Source organism: Rhincodon typus, chromosome 21 (assembly GCF_021869965.1).
Source record: "Rhincodon typus isolate 14 chromosome 21, sRhiTyp1.1, whole genome shotgun sequence".
Taxonomy (NCBI): Eukaryota; Metazoa; Chordata; class Chondrichthyes; order Orectolobiformes; family Rhincodontidae; genus Rhincodon; species Rhincodon typus.
The window spans coordinates 26,244,756-26,264,927 of record NC_063352.1 but is presented as its reverse complement, the minus strand read 5'-3'; the positions used below and the strand labels follow the sequence as shown (position 1 = coordinate 26,264,927).

At 40.4% G+C, this 20,172-nt stretch overlaps 1 protein-coding gene across 1 annotated transcript in view; it reads right to left on the bottom strand.

The window, feature by feature from the left end:
- LOC109936213 (probable helicase with zinc finger domain) overlaps positions 1-20,172 on the bottom strand; it is a 198,378-nt gene that overhangs the window by 66,909 nt on the left and 111,297 nt on the right. The window contains exons 6-9 of the mRNA XM_048609707.1: positions 19,644-19,723; positions 16,813-17,236; positions 7,088-7,334; positions 2,166-2,619 (exon numbers count right to left, since the gene is read on the bottom strand). Coding sequence (XP_048465664.1) covers positions 2,166-2,619; positions 7,088-7,334; positions 16,813-17,236; positions 19,644-19,723 — 1,205 coding nt within the window. The remainder of the gene's footprint in view (positions 1-2,165; positions 2,620-7,087; positions 7,335-16,812; positions 17,237-19,643; positions 19,724-20,172) is intronic.

The window sequence follows — 20,172 nt, the reverse complement described above, 5'->3', positions numbered from 1 at the left end:
ACGATTTTTGAATATACTATTAATTGCATTCTGACAAACAAGCTCTTCATCTAATAGAGTCATACAGTCATACAGCATGGAAACAGACCCTTCCATCCAGCCAGTCCAGACCAACCATAATCCCAAACTAAACTAGTCCCACTTGCCTGCACTTAGCCCATGTCCCTCCAAACATTTCTTATTCATGTATTTATCTAAATGTCTTTTAAATGTTGTAACTGTATCAGCATCCATTCCTTTCTCTAGAAGTTCATTCCACACACAAACCACTCTCTAAGAAATTACCCCCATGTCTTTTTAAAATCTTTCTTCTCTCAACTTAAAAATATGAACCCTAGTGTTGAAATCACCCACCCTAGGGAAAAGATATCTGTCATTCACCTTATATATACCTCTCATAATTTTATAAACCTCTGTAAGGTCACCCCTCAACCTCCTTTGCTCCAGTGAAAAATGTCGCAGTCTATAAGCATCTTCCCACAACTCAAACCTTTCATTCCTAGCAATATCCTGGTAAATTTCTTCTGAACCCTCTCCAGCTTAATAATATCTTTCCTGTAACAGGGTGACCAGTAGTGGACACAGTACTCCAGAAGAGACCTCACCAACATCCTGTACATCATCAACAAAACATCCCAACTCCTATACTTAAAGGTCCGAGCAACAAAGGCAAGCGTGCTAAACGCCTTCTTATCCGCCTATATGTGATGCAAATTTCAAAGAATTATGTACCTGAACTCTTAGGTCTCTCTATTCTACATTACCCAAACTCCTACCCTTGATTGTTTTACCAAAATGCAATACCTCAGATTTATCTAAATTAAACTCCGTCTCATACTTGCAAGAACACTTAATGTGAACAGAAAATAGCAACATACAATACATTGAACACAATGCAAGAAAATAAAAATAACTAGAGAAACTCAGCATGCTTAGCAGCATCTGTGGAGGGATGAAGAATTAACTTTTTCTCTTTCCACAGATGTTGCTAGACCTGCTGAGTTACTCCAGGAATTTCTGGTTTTGGTTGTTTCAGATCTCCAGTATCTGCAGTTCTTTGCTTTATTTTTATGACAGAAAGCAACTTCTGATTCAAAAACTAGTACACATGTGAGTAGTTAAAAGACACTATAGTCTAGCTGGTTGAAAACTGATATTCAGGACTAAGATGGCGGCAGAATAAGACATTCCAACCAGAGCCCCTCTGCTCGCCAGCTCCTTTTCCTTTTTCTTTCTTTCATACCCCCTTTGCAGCAGCTTCCCCTCACGGTCACCAACATTTAACTTCCCTATCTGGAGAATGGAAGCAAGATGAAGGGAGACAAGTCACGGGCCAAGTCCTGGAGCGGGGAGCAGAGCGAGTGCAGGCTGAGTCACGAAAACAAGTTGTGATCAGATTCCGGAGCAGGGAGCAGAGTGAATGCTGGCCAAAGCCCAGAGCGGGGAGCAGAGCAAGCATCGGCGAAATCCCGGAGCGGGAAGCAAAGCAAGCACTAGCCAAGTCCTGGAGCAGGGAGCAAAGCGAGCACATGCCGAGCCATGGAAGAAAATCGTGGCCAGGGCCTGGAGCGGGAGCAGGTTGAGGCTAGGCCAGCTGGGGGACGAGTCCTGGAGGAGAGTCCGGGACAGAGGTCAGCACATAGAGGCAGTGAGGCCTCATGTTCTGAAGCCTGGCGGGCATGGACTCAGTGGAAAAGACGATAACTTGAGCACTTTAAAGACACTTCTTATTCTAATTATGGACTTTTAAACTATGTATTCCCATGCAAGTCTTTTTTTTTTACTATTTCAATTCTGTGACAACATTTAAAGTATCTGTACCTAGGTACCCTGTACCTAAGATGGTGCCAAGAGGCAACATTACAAAATATTCACTACATTCATTCGACTTGCACATGACAATAAAGGCTATTCTATTCTTCTGTTCTAAACTATTCAGCTTCTGGTTTGTTGTATAAATCTAGATTAAAGGAAATATCAAACCCAAGGGGTTTATCCATGTTAATACTGTACAGAACAAGCAAAATTATAGCTTTCACAACAAAACTTAAAACATAGAATTGATTTTAAGCAGTTTGACCCTATCATCTGTTTTTAAAGGCCAAACATAAACTATAAGCAACAGTACAGAATTAACCAGAACCATAAGTGACAACATCCCCTACCTCAATTGTTCCTTGAAATGTCTTTGAATGATAGGATATCTCTGGCTCCTGATGATAATGGTGCCCTGTATATGTTTTGTCGGTTAAGACTGTAGAGTTTGGGCTGTGTCTTATAGTTTCCAGTGCATGATGTTCCAATAGATCTGAAGATGTTTCTCCCCCATAATTCTGTGCCAAGGGAGCATGAGATGTCTGAGTGAAGTCCAGGAGCAGAGGATTCTGCAGATGAAAAGGGTAACAATTGTTCGGTGGTAGCTCAGAAGATAGGAAAGGATAAAGGCTACATATGGGGTACTTTGGAGGGTCTTTAACCATCCTATCAAAGAGATGAGGGGCATTTTGTTGTCCTGTATTCTGTAACTGATTTTGGCAATACTGAAGTAGCCTGGATTGAGGTGGCATCTCTGCTAACTCAGGGCTTCGAGGCTGATTCCATGTTGATGATTGTTCTGTGCTGAAATGAAAGAAATAGAGAGCATTGTTCACATTCAATATGTTTTATGTACAACTGAAAAGCAAAATGTGCATCAAATACTATCCAACTTAGAGTTATCAGCATGTAAAAATGATAATTTTCACATAATTTTGCAATATCCTATTAGCATGTATAATGTAGATTGTGGATATTCATAAATGTATTTATTCGTTTAGTGAATGCAAATCGCCAAAGCCAAATAATAGGTGATTAGTCTATCACGTTATCTAGAAATGATACATTTCAGCAATATGTACCACATGAGCATAAGGGGTTGCTACTCAGGTCCCAGTTGTGGAGATTGACTATATAGGAATCTAGGTCTGCCCTGAACCACTTTATCAAGGGCTGCTTGGGCTGTGGTAGTTCAAAGCCTGCAATTTGACAGATGGAGTTTGCTACAAGGAACTTTGATTAATGTGAAGTGTTGCATTTTGGTAAGGTAAACCAGGGCAAAACTTATACACTTAAGGTAAGGCCCTGGGGAGAGTTGCCGAATGAAGAGGATGCAGATGCATAGTTCCTTCAAAGTGGAGTTGCAGATAGACAAGGTGGTGAAGGCATTTCACACGCTTGCCTTCATTGGTCAGAACACTGAGTACAGGAGTTGGAATGTCATGTTGCAGCTGTACAGGACATTGGTGAGGCCACTTTTAGAAATTCGGGTTGTCTTTCTATAGGAAGGATGATGTTAAACGTGAGAGGGGTCAGAAAACATTGACAAGGATATTGCTGGGACTGAAGGGTCTGAATTATGGGGAGAGACTGAATAGGCTGAAACTATTTTCCCTGGAGTCTCAGAGGCTGAGGGGTGACCTTATGGAAGTTTATAAAATCATGACGGGCACGGATAGGATGAACACCCAAGGTCTTTTTCCTAGGGCAGTTGAGTCTAAAATTAGAGGGCATTGGTTTAAGGTGAGAGGGGAAAGATTTAACAAGGATCTGAGAGGTAACTTTTTCATATAGAGGGTGGTGCGTTTATAGAATGAGCTGCCCTAGGAAGTGGTGGAAGCTGGTACAATTACAACATTTAAAAGGCATTTAGATGGGTATATGAATAGGAAGGGTTTAGAAGGATATAGGTCAAATGCTGGCAAATGGGATTGGGTTAGATTGGGATGTCTGATCGGCGCAGATGAGTTGGACCGAAGGGTCTGTTTCTGTGCTGTATGACTCCATGACTTCTCATGTTTTCCATTTCTTGATCCAAAGAATGTTTGTGGGCAGATCTTGTTTAGGAAGGTTGCTCCATGTCATACACTTAGAATGAAGGCAGGCACTAAGTGGGTTAACTGGTCATCATTGAGTTAAGTGAGGTGCAGCATTGATGCTTTCAATGAACTTGTGTGTTTTCATCAATCAGCAATCTGTGGACACGTGATGTTTGACAGACCAGGATGACAAAGGAGGGCTTTTGAGCAGAGGGTTCCAGTTATGATCAGCATTGTTGTTTTCAATTGATAAACTATATGTCACCAGATTTAACTAAGAAGTTTTCAACATTATGAAAGCAATTAGCAAACAGTTTAGGCAGACACACGAACAGGTAAAGAATAGAGATATATGGACCGTGTGCAGGCAGATTGGATTAGTTTAGAATAGCACCCTGGTTTGGCACAGACATTGTGGGCTGAAGGGCTTGTCCTTGTGCAGTACTGTTCTACATTCTATGCTCTAAGTAGTGCAAGGGCCAAATATCAAAGAACAATAACAGGAGGGAGGAAGGAATTTAGGCAGAATTGTTTCAGTGAAAGAATAATAGTATAATGCAATAAGTTATGCAGAATCCTTATTATTGCGGCAGATGCAAATAAAATAGAGTCAATTAAGTACATTTCTATAGATCAGGGCAATGGTCTGTTAAAAAGGGAGGGAATTACTGAGTTTACTGTTATTTTCCCATTCCTGAGAACCCTAACGTTGATATGATAACCCAGAAGGTAGAATGCTTAACAGGATAGCTACTATCCCTAACACTTTTGCAAAATTGCTTTTTTGAATTCATTCATGGAATGTGAGTGTCCTTGGTTGGGCCTACATTTATTCTCCAGTCCTTAATGATCTTGAACTGAGTGATTTGCTAGACCTTTTCAGAGGGCAATTAAGTGTCAGCCATATTGCTGTGGGTTTGGAGTCACAGGTAGGCCAAACTAGGTAAGGATGGCAGATTTCACTCTGTAAAGGACATTACAAAACCAATACTTATGACAATCAACAATGGCGACAATAGTTACCATTAAACTACCTTTTAATCTGAGATTGTTACTGAATTCAAATTGTATCATCTGCTGTTGAGGAATTCAAACCATTTCCCCAAAAGATTATTTTCAGCTATGGAATATTAGTCCAGTGACATTTCCACTGTACTACCACCTCCCCAGAACATTACAAACACTGGGAATGTAAACAAACTTCAGGATATTAAGTACCTCTTTTACACTCAGGAATCTAATTTGCTAGAGCACAGGCTTGTTTTTCAGGTACAAGAACTTGGAGTGCTGGAGGGGAACTAAGAGTAGACTTTCCATGTAGGTTAAAATGGTGCATTTTTTTCAAGTCATGAAATCAGTCAATACAAAGTATTTATCCTGAAATTTATACCCGCAATTATTTTTGTCTTTTGTTGACAGACATTGATGTTGCTGGCTAAGCCAGCATTTATTTTCCATTCTTATTTACTTGAGAAGGGAGTAGTAATTTGCCTTCTTGAACTGCTGCAAACCATGGATGGTAGGTAGACCCACAGTATTGTCAGGATGTTTTTGACCTGGCAATGGTAAAGGAACAGGGATATAGTTCCAAGTCAAGATGGTGCGTGATTTTCTGTGGTTTGGAAGTGAGCTTGCAGATGATGGTGCTCCTGCACATCTGCTGCCTCGCCTTTTTAGGTGGCAGCAGTAGCCGGTTTAGAAGATGCAATCAAAGGAGTAGGGGCAAGTTGTTGCATTGCATCTTGCAGATGGTACACACTGCTGCCTCTGTGCCTTGGTGTTGGAGGGAGTGAATGGGATGCGAATGAAGTGGGCTGCTTTGTTCTGGATGATAAGCTATGCTCATACAGGCAAGTGGAAAGTCTTCCATAGCACTCTTGACTTGTGCCTTGTGAAAAAGCTTTGGGAGTCAGCAGGCAAGGGGCTTGCGCAAAATTCCTAATTTCTGACTTGCTGTCGTAGCCATATTATTTATGTCATATAATTATAGAGCTGTACAGCATGGAAACAGACCCTTCCGTCCAACTCGTCCATGTCGACCAGATATCCCAAATTAATCTAGTCCCATTTGCCAGCATTTGGCCCATATGCCTCTAAACTCTTCCTGTTTATACACGCATCCAGATGCGTTTTAAATGTTGCAATTGTACCAGCCTCCACCACTCCCTCTGGCAGCTCATTCCATATACATATTACCCTCTGCGTGAAGAAATTGCCCCTTATGTCCCTTTTAAATCTTTCCCCTATCATCTTAAATCTATGCCCTGTAGTTTTGTACTCCACTATCCTGGGGAAAAGACCTTGGCTATTCACCCTATCTATGCCTCTCATGATTTTATAAACTGCTGTAAGGTTGAAATCTAGGGAAATTAGCCCCAGCCTATTCAGCCTCTCCCTACAGCTAAAACCCTCTAACCCTAGCAACATTTTGTAAATCTTTTCTGAACCCTTTCAAGTTTCACAACATCCTTCTTATAACAGGGAGACTACAATGTGGCTAGTCCAGTTCAGTTTCGGGTAAATGGTAACACCCAGAATGTTCACACAGTTTCCAAGTAATTATAATGTCATTGAATATCAAGGTTAAGTGGATAAATTCTCTCTTTTTTGAGTTGTCTTAGGGGAGAAAACCTTACCCTGGTCTGGTCTACGTGTGGCTCAAGACTCACAGCAATGTGGTTGACTCTTAACTGGCCTCTGGACAATTAAGGGTGGGCAATAAATGCTGGTCTAGCCAGCAATGCCCACATTCTGTGAATGCATTAAAAAGATGGCTATTACCTGACACTTAGGTGGCATGACAGTTAACATGTATCCACCCATGACTACATGTTCTCTTGCTGCATATGGACATGAACTGCCCTGATAACTAAAGAGTCACAAAGTGTACTAACATTGTGCAGTCGTCAGCGATTATTCCCACCTCTGGTCTTATGACAGAAGGTAGGTCATTGTTAGTGTAACTGAAGATGGTTGGGCTTGGAACACTACCCTGAGGAATGCTTGCAGTGACATTCCAGGCCTGATATGACTGACCTCCAGTAACCACTACCATCTTCTTCTGTGCTGGGTATGACTCCAACCAACAGAGAGCTCCCCATCAACTCCCATTGACATTTGTCTAGGAGTAGTATACCAGAGATAGGTATTATATGGTTTGGAAAGATCGACAGTAAATAACTATGTAAATGACAAGGTAGAGACAAATTGGAATGCTGAAAGCATACTCTTACCTTTTCTGCACAAATACTGGGATGTCTCCATGTAGTTCGCCTATGTGACTATAGAAGGGTTGCAGATTGAATTTGGAAGCATATTCCTGAAATTGAGATTTGAGAGAGTTTGGAGAGTCCATATCACCACCACAGTCAAGCAATTTTGGCACTGGATTTGAGTAGCTGTGTTCAGTCCATTGGTTGAGTCTGGAATGGAGCCGATTACTCTTCTGAACATGGGACTTCAACAAGGAATTTGTTGTGCCTGGGGAGAAAAAAGACTGATGTTTCATCTTCGTTGCCATATAATTTTCAAAGAAACATTGTCTGATTAAAAAATAGGTTAGTTCAGAAATTCTATCAACTACCAATGAATAAACTATAATTAGTAACTTGTGCTTGTATGTAGTGGGTATGTGGGGGAAGGTAGGAAAGGAGGAAAAGAATGACGGTAAATCTCTTTTGCATATAAAAGCAAAATACTGCAGAGGCTTGAAGTAAAAGCAGAAAATGCAGGGAATAGTCAGGTCAGGGAGCATCTGTGGAAAGTGAAAGATAGTCAATGTTTCAAGTCAAACGCCTTGAAGCAAGTACGAGGCAGCTAGAGGCCAAATTAAAAATCAGAACACCAAATATAATGGTCATTGGACTATTACCTGACCCGCAAGCAAACTGGCGTAAGGTAAATAAGATTAGGGAGATGTCATCATGATTCAGACTGGTGTAGAAGAAATAGGTTTCGATTCATTGGGTGGTGGCACCAGTACCAGGGAAAGTTGGAGTTGAACCATAGGGATGGCCTTCGAATGAACTGTGCTGAGTTGTATGTCAAGGGCAGTAGAATGGATTTCAAATTAAATAGTGAGGGTAAGGGATCACATGAGAAGAGATGTGGTAAATGAGAGGGGAACAAAAAGTAATACAGCAGGGTGGATCATGATAACCAGAGCGTGGCAGGAAGGGACAGAGATGCAAACTTTAGAATGTACAAGTAAATAACACCAGAAATTGCAAAAAATGATAAAAGAACAGAGTTAAAAGCTCTATATTTGAATGCACACAGCATTTGTAATAAAACAGATAGACTGTTAGCATAAATATAAGTAAAATACCTATGACCTGATAGCCATTGCAGATACTGGGTTGTAGGATGACCAAGGTAGGACTTGAATATTGAAGAGTTCGACATTTCAAAAAAGCAGGAAGCTTGGAAAAACTGGCAGGTAGCTTGGTTAATTAATCTAATTAGCACAGTGGTGAGAAATGACCTTGGCTCAAAAGAGCAAGATATAGAATCCAGTTCTGAGGAAGGATCACTGGACCCAAAACATTAACTTTGATTTTTTCTTCACAGATGCTGCCAGAACTGCTGAGCTTTTCCAGCAACTTCTGTTTTTGTTCCTGATTTATAGCATCCACAGTTCTTCCAGTTTTTATCAAGATATAGAGTCAGTTTGGGAAGAGATGAGAAATAGGGAACCATCTACACAAGCTGGTTACAAACCTTAACTGTAACCGCAGGTTAGTAATAGTGCAGAGTATACAGGGGAAAATAAGCTGGGCAAGTCAAAAAGGAACTGTAATAATCATGGATGACTTAATCGACATGGACATTGCATGAATCAAATTGGTAAAACTTAGTTCATAGAGTAAATTTAGAAAAGAGCTCTACAGCATGGAAACAGACCCTTCAGTCCAACTCATCCATGCTGATTAGATATCCTAAATTAATTTAGTTCATTTGTCAGCATTTGGCCAATATCCCTCATATACCCATCCAGATGCATTTTAAATGCTGTAATTGTACCAACCTCCACCACTTCCTCTGGTAGCTCATTCCATACACACACACTACCATCTACGTGAAGAAGTTGCCCCTTAGGTCCCTTTTAAATCTTTCCCCTCTCACCTTAAACCTATGCCCTTTAGCTTTGGACTCCATTCCAGGGAAAGAACCTTGGCTATTCGCTCTATTCATACTCCTCATGATTTATAAGGTCATCCCTCAGCCTCCAACGCTCCAAGGAAAATTGCCCCAGCCTATTTAGCCCCTCCCTATAGCTTAAACCCTCCAACCCTGGTAATATCCTAGGAAATCTTTTCAGAACTCTTTCACGCTTCACAACAATTTCCTATAGTAAGGAGACCAGAATTGCACACAATATTCCAAAAGTTGCCAAACCAATGTCCTGTACAATCGCAACATAACCTCCCAACTCCTATACTCGTTGCACTGACCAATAAAGGCAAGCGTACCAAACACCTTCTTCATCATCCTTTCTACCTGCAACTCCACTCTCAAGAAACTATGAACCTGCACCCCAAGGTCTCTTTGTTCAGGAACACTCCCCAGGACCTTACCATTAAGTGTATACTCCTGCCCTGATTTTCCTTCCCAAAATGCAGCATCTCACTTTTATCTAAATTAAACTCCATCTGCCACTCCTCAGCCCATTGGCCCATCTGATCAAGATCCCATTGTACTCTGAGGTAACCTTCTTCGCTGTCTGCTACACCTCCAATTTTGGTGTCATCTGCAAACTTACTAACCATATCTCCTAAGTTCACATCCAAATCATTTATATAAATGACGAAAAGCAGAGGACCCAGCACCGATCCTTGCGGCACACCGCTGGTCACAGGGCTCCAGTCTGAAAAGCAGCTCTCCAGCACCACCCTCTGTTTCCTACCTTTGAGCCAGTTCTGTATCCAAATGGCTAGTACTCCCTGTATTCCAAGTGATCTAAACACACTAACCAGTCTATCATGAGAAACCTTGTCAAAAACCTTAGGGAAGTCCATATAGATCACGTCCACCACCCTGCCCTCATCAATTCTCTTTCTTAGTATTTAGGATAAATTCTTACAGCAGTCCATACTGAGTCATTTAGGGAGCAGATTATTTTAGACCTGATATTGAGCTAAGAGACAGGATCAAGAACCTTATGGTAATGATGCCTCGAGGTGACAGTGATCATAACATGTTGGATTTCATGTTTGGTTTGAAGCAGTGAAATGTGGATCGAAGACAAGTGTTTTAACCTTGAATAAAGACAGGCAAGAAAGCAGACCTAGCAAAATGAATTGGGAAACTAGATTAAAGGGCAAAGCAGTCAAGATGCAGTGACAGACTTTTAAGGAGATAATTCATAGATCTCCGAAAAAATTCATCCCAATTAGAAAGAAAGACTGTCTGAGAAGGATGCACCATCCATGACTAAATAAGGAAATTATGGATAGCCTCAAATTGAACAAAGCACTGTATAAATCTGCACAGAGCAGCAACAAGCTAGAGAATTGGTGCCTTAAATCTGACCAGCAAAGAATAATTAAAATTGGGAAATATGAATATGAAAAAAAACTACTGAGAAACATAAAAACAGAAAGCAAGAGTTTTTACAAGTATTTAAATATTACATACTCACAGAATCATGCCTTACAGACACCACCATGACCATCCCTGGATACGTCCTGTTGGGACAGACCCAGCACAGGTGGTGGCACAGTGGTGTAGTTGGGAGGAAGCTGCCCTGAGAGTCCTCAACATTGACTCTGGATGCCATGAAATCTCATGGTTTCAGGTTAAACATGGACAAGGAAATGTCCTACTGATTAGCACATACCATCCTCCCTCAGCTGATGAATCAGTGCTTCCCCAAGTTGAACAACACTTGGAAGAAGCACAGATGGTGGCAAGAATACAAAATAGACTCTGGTGGGGAATTTCAATGTCCACCACCAACAGTGGCTTGGCAGCAGCACTGCTGATCAAGCTGAGTGGGTCCGAAAGGATGTAGCTGCTAGACTGGGTCTGCGGCAGGTTGTGAAGGAACCAATAAGATAGAAAAACATACTTGACCTCATCCATGCCTGCTGCAGATGCATCTGTCAATGACAGCATCATTAAGAGTGACCACCACACAGTCCTTGCGGAGACAAAATCTCGCCTTCACATTGAGAATACCACTATCATGTTATGTGGCACAATCATCGTGCTAAATGGAACAGACTTCAAACAAATCTAGCACCCAGACTGGGCATCCATAAGAAACTGTGGGCCATCAACAGCAGCAGAATTGCACTCCAGCACAATCTGTAAACTCATGGCCCGGCATATCCCCCACTCGACCATTACCATCAAGGCAGAGGATCAGCTCTGGTTTAATGGAGAGTCCAGAAGGGCATGCGAGAAGCAGCATCAGACATACATGAAAATGAGGTGTCAACCTGGTGAAGTGACTGAACAGGACTACTTGTGTGCCAAACAACATAAGCAGAAAGTGATAGATAGAGCTAAGCGATTCCACAACCAGTGGATCAGATCTAAACTCTGCAGCCCTGCTATATCCAGTCGTAAATGGTGGTGGACAATTAAACAACTCACTGGAGGAGGAGGCTGCACAAATATCCTCAATGATGGAAGAGCCAAGAACATCAGTGCAAAAGATAACACTGAAGCATTCACAGCTATCTTCAGCCAGAAGTGCCAACTGGATGATCCTTCTTGGCCTCCTCCAATGGTCCCCACCATCACAGATACCAATCTTCAGCGATTCAATTCACTCCAAGTGATATCAAGAAATGGTTGGAGGCACTGGATAATGTAAAGGCTATAAGCCCTGACAATATTCCAGCAATAGTACTGAAGACTTGTGCTCCAGAACTTGCTGTTTGGCATGCAAGTAGTCTTGCTAGGGTTCCTTTTTGCCACACTTGGTTGAGTGCAGCCTTGATGTCAAGGGCTGTCACTCTCACCTCACCTCTGGAATTCAGCTCTCTTGTCCATGTTTGAACCAAGGCTATAATGAGGTCAGGAACTGAGTGGCCCTGGCAGAACCCAAACTTAGCATCATTGAGCAGGTTACTGCAGAGCGGGTGCTGTTTGACAACACTGTTGATGACCCCTTCCATCACTTTACTGATGATAGAGAGTAGACTGATGGGACGGTAATTGGTCATGTTGGATTTGTCTTGCTTTTTATGTACAGGACATACCTGAGCAAATATCCATGTTTTCAGAAAGATGCCAGTGTTGTAACTGACCTCCTGACTCCTCACAGCCTGTCCATTATCTACAAGGCACAAGTCATGACTGCAATGGAATATTCCCCATCTGCCTGAATGGATGCAGCTCTAACAACACTCAAAAAGCTTGACACTATCCAGGACAAAGCAGCCCGCTTGATTGGCACCAATCTACGAACATCCACTCCCTCTACCACCGATGCTCAGTAGCAGCAGTGTGTACAATCCCCAAGATGCACTGCAGAAATTCACCAAAGATCCTTAGACAACACCTTCCAAACCCACGACCACTTCCATCTAGAATGACAAAGGCAACAGATACATGGGAACACTGGTGCCTGCAAGTTCCTCTCCAAGTCACTCATCATTCTGAGTTGGAATGACATTGCTAGGTCAAAATCCTGGAATTCCCTCCCTGAAGGCACTATGGGTCAACCAACGGAATATGGATTGCAGTGGTTCAAAAGGCAGTGCACCATCACCTTCTCAAGGGCAACTAGGGACGGGCAATAAAAATGCTGGCTGGCCAGCGGTCCCCACATCCCGCAATTGAACAAAGAAAAAGTTAACTAAAGCTATGATTTAACTAAGCTAAAACTTAAGCTAAAACTATTGTTACTCCTCTGGAGAGAAAGTCTGAGGAATTGATACCAGCAAACAGGGAAATATCAGAGGCATTGAATTTGCGTTGGTCTGTTACTGTGGAAGATAGAAATTTCCAAAAGATATTTGAGAATCAAGAGCAGAAGAGGACGAAGGAACTTAAAGTAATCACAAGCACCAGAGAAATTGTTCAAATAAAACTACTAGAGCTGAAGACTGAAAAGTTCCCTGCACCTCCAAGCCTGGGGTTTTAAAATAAATAAGTGCAGAGATGGTAGATCTTCTAAAATTCATTCAATTCTGGAAGGGTTCCAGCAGATTGAAAAATAACTGTCATAACACCTTTGCTCAATGAAGAAAGGAGACAGGAAGCAGGAAACTATAGGCCACTTTGCCTAATATCGGTCATATGGAAAGTGCCAGAATCCAGTACTAAGGAGGTTGTAGCCTATGTTCTCTCTAAAGTTTTCTTCTGTGCTGATGTCCAAGGTCTGTGCACAGACAAAAACTGGATGTCAACATTGGGAACGCCATCAGCACACTGATCGGCATGTTTACATCCTTGGAGTGACTACATGGCCACACCATTTAGAGGGAAAATTAGTTATAGCATAAATAAAAACAGCAGGTGCTGGAGAAACTCAGCGAGTCTGGCAGCATCTATGGAGAGAGAAACAGTGTAAAGTTTTGAGCCCAGTATGACTTTTCTTTGGAATTCCAAAGTATTTGCAAGGAAACAGACCATGGGAGAGGAGAGGTTGCTAGTAACGATTAAAAAGTGGGCCAGAAAGAGAAGGAAAGGGAAGTTGTATCTGGAGATGGTGTCAAGCTGGAGACCAATTGTGGAAGTCAAAACTAAGAGGCAAACAAACATACAATTGTATTAAGGAAAAGATGATGATCAGGAGCAACGAAGTCCTTGGAAAACTGGTAACAATGATATTATCAACACAAGTAAAGAAATAGGGGCCATGCTTAATAATTATTTTGCATAAGCACATATAGTCATAAAAGAAATTAATTTGGTAAATATTTGAAAGAATTAAGTATTCCGCCTGGCATATGAACATAACAAATAATATAAGCAAAATAACAGTACAAAAAAATTCTAAAGAATGACAAATCCCCAGAACCAATGGTTTCCATCTCAGGGTTTTAAAAGAAATAGGTGAGACTGTTACATGTATCTTGGCTATAATCTTCAAAGTCTCTCTCAACTCGGAAAATGTTTCTTCACATTGAAAAACTTGACACGTCATTTGTCTATTTAAGATCTGTTTCTAAAGGGAAAGGGGAAATAACAGACAATCTGGCTTCATATCTCTTGTCAGGACAATGCTGAGGTTTATAATTCAGGATAAGGTGACTCAGACCTTGAAAATTCTCAGTTGATCAGAGAGAACCACATGGATTTGCAAAAAGTAGCTCATGTCTGACTCATGGTGAGGAAGGGTCACTTGACCCGAAATGTTAATTCTGTTTTCTCTCCACAATGCTGCCAGACCTGCTGTGTTTTGCCAGCAACTTCTGTTTTTGTTTCGTGTCTGACAAACTCAACTGAATTTTTTGATGAAATGCCCGAATGATGAAATAGGGGAATGTCTATGAAGGTAATGTATGTGGACTTCCAGAAGAAGCTTGATAAAGTCTCTTACTAGAGACAGTGAGTTGATGTTAAAGATTATGGAATTAATGGAACTTAATTGTTAACTTGGTTAGGAAATTGGCTGAGTGGCAGAATTTAAAAACTAAGGATAACAGACACAAATTCAATTGACAGGATGTGATTAGTGGTGCCCCACTTCCATGTTGATGTCTCAAATATTCACTACATCTAATAATTAGTTGGTTGATGGGATAGAAAGACACATATCCAATTTTACTGATCATACAGACAGGTGGAATGGTAAGCAGTAAAGATGGAAACACAAGATATTGTTAGATTATATGACTGGACAAGACTCTGATAAATGGATCTCAATGTAAGCAGACATGAAATCATCCACTTTGGTCCTACAATTGATAGAACAGAATACTATCTAAATCTTGCACATCGAGAAACAGTAGAAGTACAAGATGTTGCAATTACATAAATCTCTGGCTTGACAACTGTTGGAATACCGTGAACAGCTCTAGGCACCACACCTTCGAAAGGATATATTGACCTTAGCTGTCTTGATTTACCACAATGACACCAAGACTCCAAGGCTCCTGATTGAATGAGAAGCTCACCACACGGCTCGAGTACCTGATTGGTGCTTGATCTGGTGGCCTTTCTCACTGATGGAAAAAAGGGATTACTCATTCCTGAAGTCACCTGCCCAACACATAGTGCAGAAAGCACTAAATTCCAGCCAATGTTTTCTTGAACTCAACGAACTCTGTAAATATTTTTTAGCAGCACAGTAAGACTAAATGTATTGTAAACCATGGTTATTGGGTGATATGAGACAAAGGTGGATATATGGTGTTAGGTAGCAAATCAGTAATGTCACATGATGTTGGGATTATTCTATCAAGAGAGATTAAAGAGTCTGGGCCTGTATTCTCTAGTGTTTTGATAAATGAGGAGGCACCTCATCAAGCTATGAAATATTATTACAGTCTTCAACAGGATGGATACAGGAAGGGTATTTCTCCAGTCTGGGCTGTCTAGAATAAGGGGATAGTATCAAAATAAGGAGTAGGGCATTCAGGGCTGAGTTGAGGAGGACTTTGTTCAGTCAAAGGGTAGTGAATCTTTGAAATTTTCAACTCAGAGGCCTGGAAAGGCTTAGTCATTGAATATGTTCAAGACAGAAATTGACATATTTCTAGATTATAAAGACATCAAAAGGATTATGGGGGACAAAGTGCAGGAAAATGCTGTCAGGTTAGGAGATCGGCAGTGATTGCATTGAATTATGAAGCAGGTTCGAAGGACCTGCTCCTATATTCTCTTTAGCATAGAGGAGTTTGAGGGAAACCTGTTAGAGGAATTTCAAAACAACAACAGGTTTTGATAGAGCTAAGTTGGAGAAACTGTTTCTGCTGGTAGGTGGGAATCAATAACCAAAAATCATAGTTTTTAGTAACTGGCAAAAGAATAGAGGAAAATTTTGTTCAGGATAAGGTTTGTTAAGAGATAGAACACACTACTTGAAAGGGTGGTGGAAGGAGATTCCTTGGGAAATTTCAACTGAGTAATTCAATGTGTACTTGAAGGGAACCAATTTCAGGATTTGGAAGAAAATGTTGAAGTGTTGGACTAAACTGGACTGCTCTTTCAAACAGAGCAATGGCCTCAATGCCTCATTCTATTTTATATGATTCAATTATTATATCTCAATAACGTTATCGTTCAGTTTATCTTGCTGCTTTTTGTTCACATATCCTGCCCTAGTGGACCCTGAGGTTCATCACATCGCATTTGCTAACAGGAGGAACAGCAAATCAAAGTCTAAAAAAATTATTGTACACCATTATTAAACTTAAATTAAAGAGTTTGTAAGGAACCTTGGCACAATTGAATTCTTCCATGAGTAATTTCAGAAGCAGATTTACTTTTATTTTGAACAGTCAAATTTTGCACTATGTATGTTATGTGCATCTATTATTAAGTGCAATTATGAAAATACAGATGGACAATGAATGTCGCAGTATGTACTCATAACAAGCCTCATTAAACTTCCACTTATAAACCAAGGTACATCGAAAATTAAATCAGACAGATAAAATACACCTATTTTGCTAAAATATTATTTATGAAATGTCCCCTCTGCAATTTTCTACCCTCAAAAGTTCAGATCTGTGATGCCAGACTCATTTCATTGTTAGACGAAAACTTGAGCATCATCTGCTCCTCCATGGATGGGTACGTCAACACACATATATACACAAAATTGAACTTGACAATTAGACCCCCAGATACTTCTTCCCAGTCTAGGGGTATTGAAGCCAAATCTGATGTCTATACTGCTGCTTTAGCTGAGGTCAACTAACCTAACACAGGCAAGGCATCACCCAAGTGACAATCCTGTTCAGTGGAGCTTCAGTTATACAGCCAACTGCATCTTTCAAGTTACTTGAGAAATCTCAAGAAAGGGTTTAATGTCAAAGAAGCCTCAGACACTTACCCAAGAGAGCTTGCCCTCGGAGGATGTGGTCATGTTCATCAAAATGAATATGTTGAGCTCCGTGGTGCTTGGAGAAATTGGTTGGGCTGGATGCTGAAGCAGGTGGCAGTTGGTGATGAACTGCAATGCGGGGTGAAACCTGACCTCTGTTGTTCGTGTCAAACTGAGGTGGCAATGCTGCCTGAGCCTGGATATAACAAGAGTGACCTGGTGTCTGTCCAGGAGAGATTGTAGGGTGTTTTTGGGGACTGCACAGATCTTGCTGGTTAAAAGGTCGACTCTGAATATTCTGTGAGCAAAAGCCTTGTTGTGATATCAACTGTGAATAGGACTGATCATGAATGTTCTTGTGACCAGGACTAAACTTCATATTCGAAGTCACATTCATCAAGTTGTCAGAAAGCCATACAGGGCCACCTTGAACCTGGGAAAGAAAATAAACAGCATATCACACACATATATACATTTCAGAAGGAGACTTAGGGTCTATCAAAAACTTCATTACAAAATATCATGATTGATTTGTTCTGTTCTTAACTTATTAGTTAACCAGATCATTTAATGTGAATGAAATAGACAACCAGAATCTTCCCAGTCCCTTAATGACATGGGCATTGGTGGGAAAGTTGGGAGATCAACAATAAGGACTTGCCCACTGTCATGAGCAAACAATCTCGTTTTTAAAAAAAACATTGAAAGACAAGATGAGATTCTCGCTAGGGAGGGTCAAGGGGCCTATTTAAACATATGTACATCCTCATTATTATGTCATCTGGCCTTATTGATCCTCTCAACTACCACACAGAAACTAAATGGTGATTATTCCCAACATCAAAGTCAGAATAATCTGGCGACTCCAATTTGCCACACGTGCCTCCAAAGATCCATCAATCACAAATATCTCAGGACACACTCCATAGGCAATGACCACACACACCGTCCCATCCAAAGGGCTTCCAGGACCCCACCTGTAAGACAGGTTGCCAATTACCCTCTGTTCAACATGCCCAGGGAAAATACAATAAACTGTTCAGAGCAGCAGTGGACTGCCAGTGCCTGACCACATGCATGGTTAGGCTTTAAAGATGGCATGGACACCAGAATCCCTTTCACCTGTGGGGTGTGGAAAAATACAAATGGGGCACCGTGGGGCTACGGTACATAGGTAATGAAACATGTTTGGGAAGATAGTATGAGAAAGCCCGCTAGGGCTTGAGGAGAGAACCCTCCATGAAAGGTGCCAAAAGCAACACTTAGCAGATTTTTGGTAAGATTCAACTTGTTCTTTCACTTGGTCAAATTTGAATGCACAACTTTCTTTGAATCCAATCAAGGACTAAAGCTATTATTTTTATGACAAAAATCCAAAGCATTCTAGGTAATATTAAACATGAACCTTCCATGAATCTCAATGAAATTGACAAGTAGATTCAGCCCAGAGTCATTGTTTTAGACCTTACATTTGAACTTATATCACAAAGAAACAGGTTCCGAAGAAAATAAATTAAATTGAAACATGAATATTGTTTGTACTTCCACAGGTAGAGCTTGATCTGTCAATGATTTCTTTGAATATGCAGCTCATACATGCCATTTAACCAGCCATTCTTGTAAGAAATATCAATTCTTGAGAAATACTCAATTTTTTCCAACACTACTTATTTATTTTAGATTTCCAGCATCTATATTATTGTTGTTTAAAAATTAACAGGAAGTTGCTAATATGAACTTGCAAAAACATTTAATTCACAACCACATAGCCAGTTTATAGCAAACATATTTACACAAGTAATTGAGAGAAAACAATATTCATATCTATACAGACACAATTGCTGAAATCAAAAGGGATGATATGTACATTGCTATAGCAAGTTATGATTATAATCATGAAAGACTGCATAAGCAAATGTTTAGGGAAGCAAGATGGGCATTTGAAGTTCAGTGATTAAATAAATTGTTAAGTATTCTAAGTTTGGTCATACAGTTCCATGGTATCACACTGGTGAAATGTGCTAGTTGAAGTTAAAATGTTTCCCAGATGTACATTTTAAAGTACGATTTCAAACAGAGTGAATAAGTAGAAGAACCTAGGTTTTGTGAATACTATTATTAATAGGGGAAGCAGCAGCACATAAGTCCAGAAAATGGTAAAGCAAAATCCTTGATTTTGTATTTAGCTGGTAAGAGACCACAAATCAAAGGGAAACCTAAAAATTGGCAACAGATAGAATGATGACTTTTCTGTCAGAAATTATTGAAACCATAATGAGTACCTTTTAAAAAAGCATTATTTTGCTTCTTGAGAAACGAGGACATAAAAAGATATGAAGGGCAGGTGAATGGGAACTGATGTGGTAGCACATGCAGGAAAACAATGATGGGTGTAATGGATCTTGATGGGATAACCGCACATTACGAAAAGATACAAAGTTTGCTTTCAGGAGGTTGGAAAAAGCTAAATTTCTCATGTTGGAATATTGCCATGAACATTAATGGTTTCTCCATAGTCTATTTAGCAGAATTCTGATTCAGTGGTAGCCATGGCTTGATTCACATGTTCCAGAATTGGAAGAACAGAGCATCAGATGATATTAAAGCAGCTCTGGTATTGCATGTTACAATGGTTATTTCTTGATCTTCCAAACAACATCAATTCAAGTTAACCAGTTGGGATTCAAAGTAACTTTGGCATATCTATAATTCAGATGAGAAAATCAGTAACTTCTGTGGTGATTACTTCTCTGATCCAGTACCAAGAGATGGTTCAACATAATTTTTCCCCTTTGTAAACTAAAATTGTCATTTATGAGTTAAAAGAGAGAAATAGCTACCTTTTCTCTCACATCATTATTCTTTCTGCCCGGCGTCCAAAATGATCCCAAATCTGATCTTGGTGTCATCCTTTCTCTACCTGAAAAATGAACAATAATGATGACTTGTACAATGAGGCAGTATTATAAGCAACAAGCCATACTGGAACTGAAGCACACATGTTGCCTTGTTTGGCCATGAACTTCAATCATTTCCTGTTAATCTTGTATACATGCAATGTGTTGAAGAATAAACGAAAAGCTGAACTTGTACAATTGCTTTTCATCCAGGGTCTTCCAGGTTTGCTTTTGACTGAAGCTGTTGCAGAACTTAGGATGGAAAAATTATATCTGTCCTCTTTGAGACCAATGCTCATAAACATTCTCCTACCCTGTGCATGAATGGCACATTTTGCACTGAGGCTGCACAGGGAATGATCATATTGCCTCTAATGTAATGAGAAGCAGTTGATAGTTAGAAAATTTGCGTCAAGTTTACTTTTCTTTTGTATCATTGTGCATAGCTTTGAGGCTGCAGAAAATGTTAGAA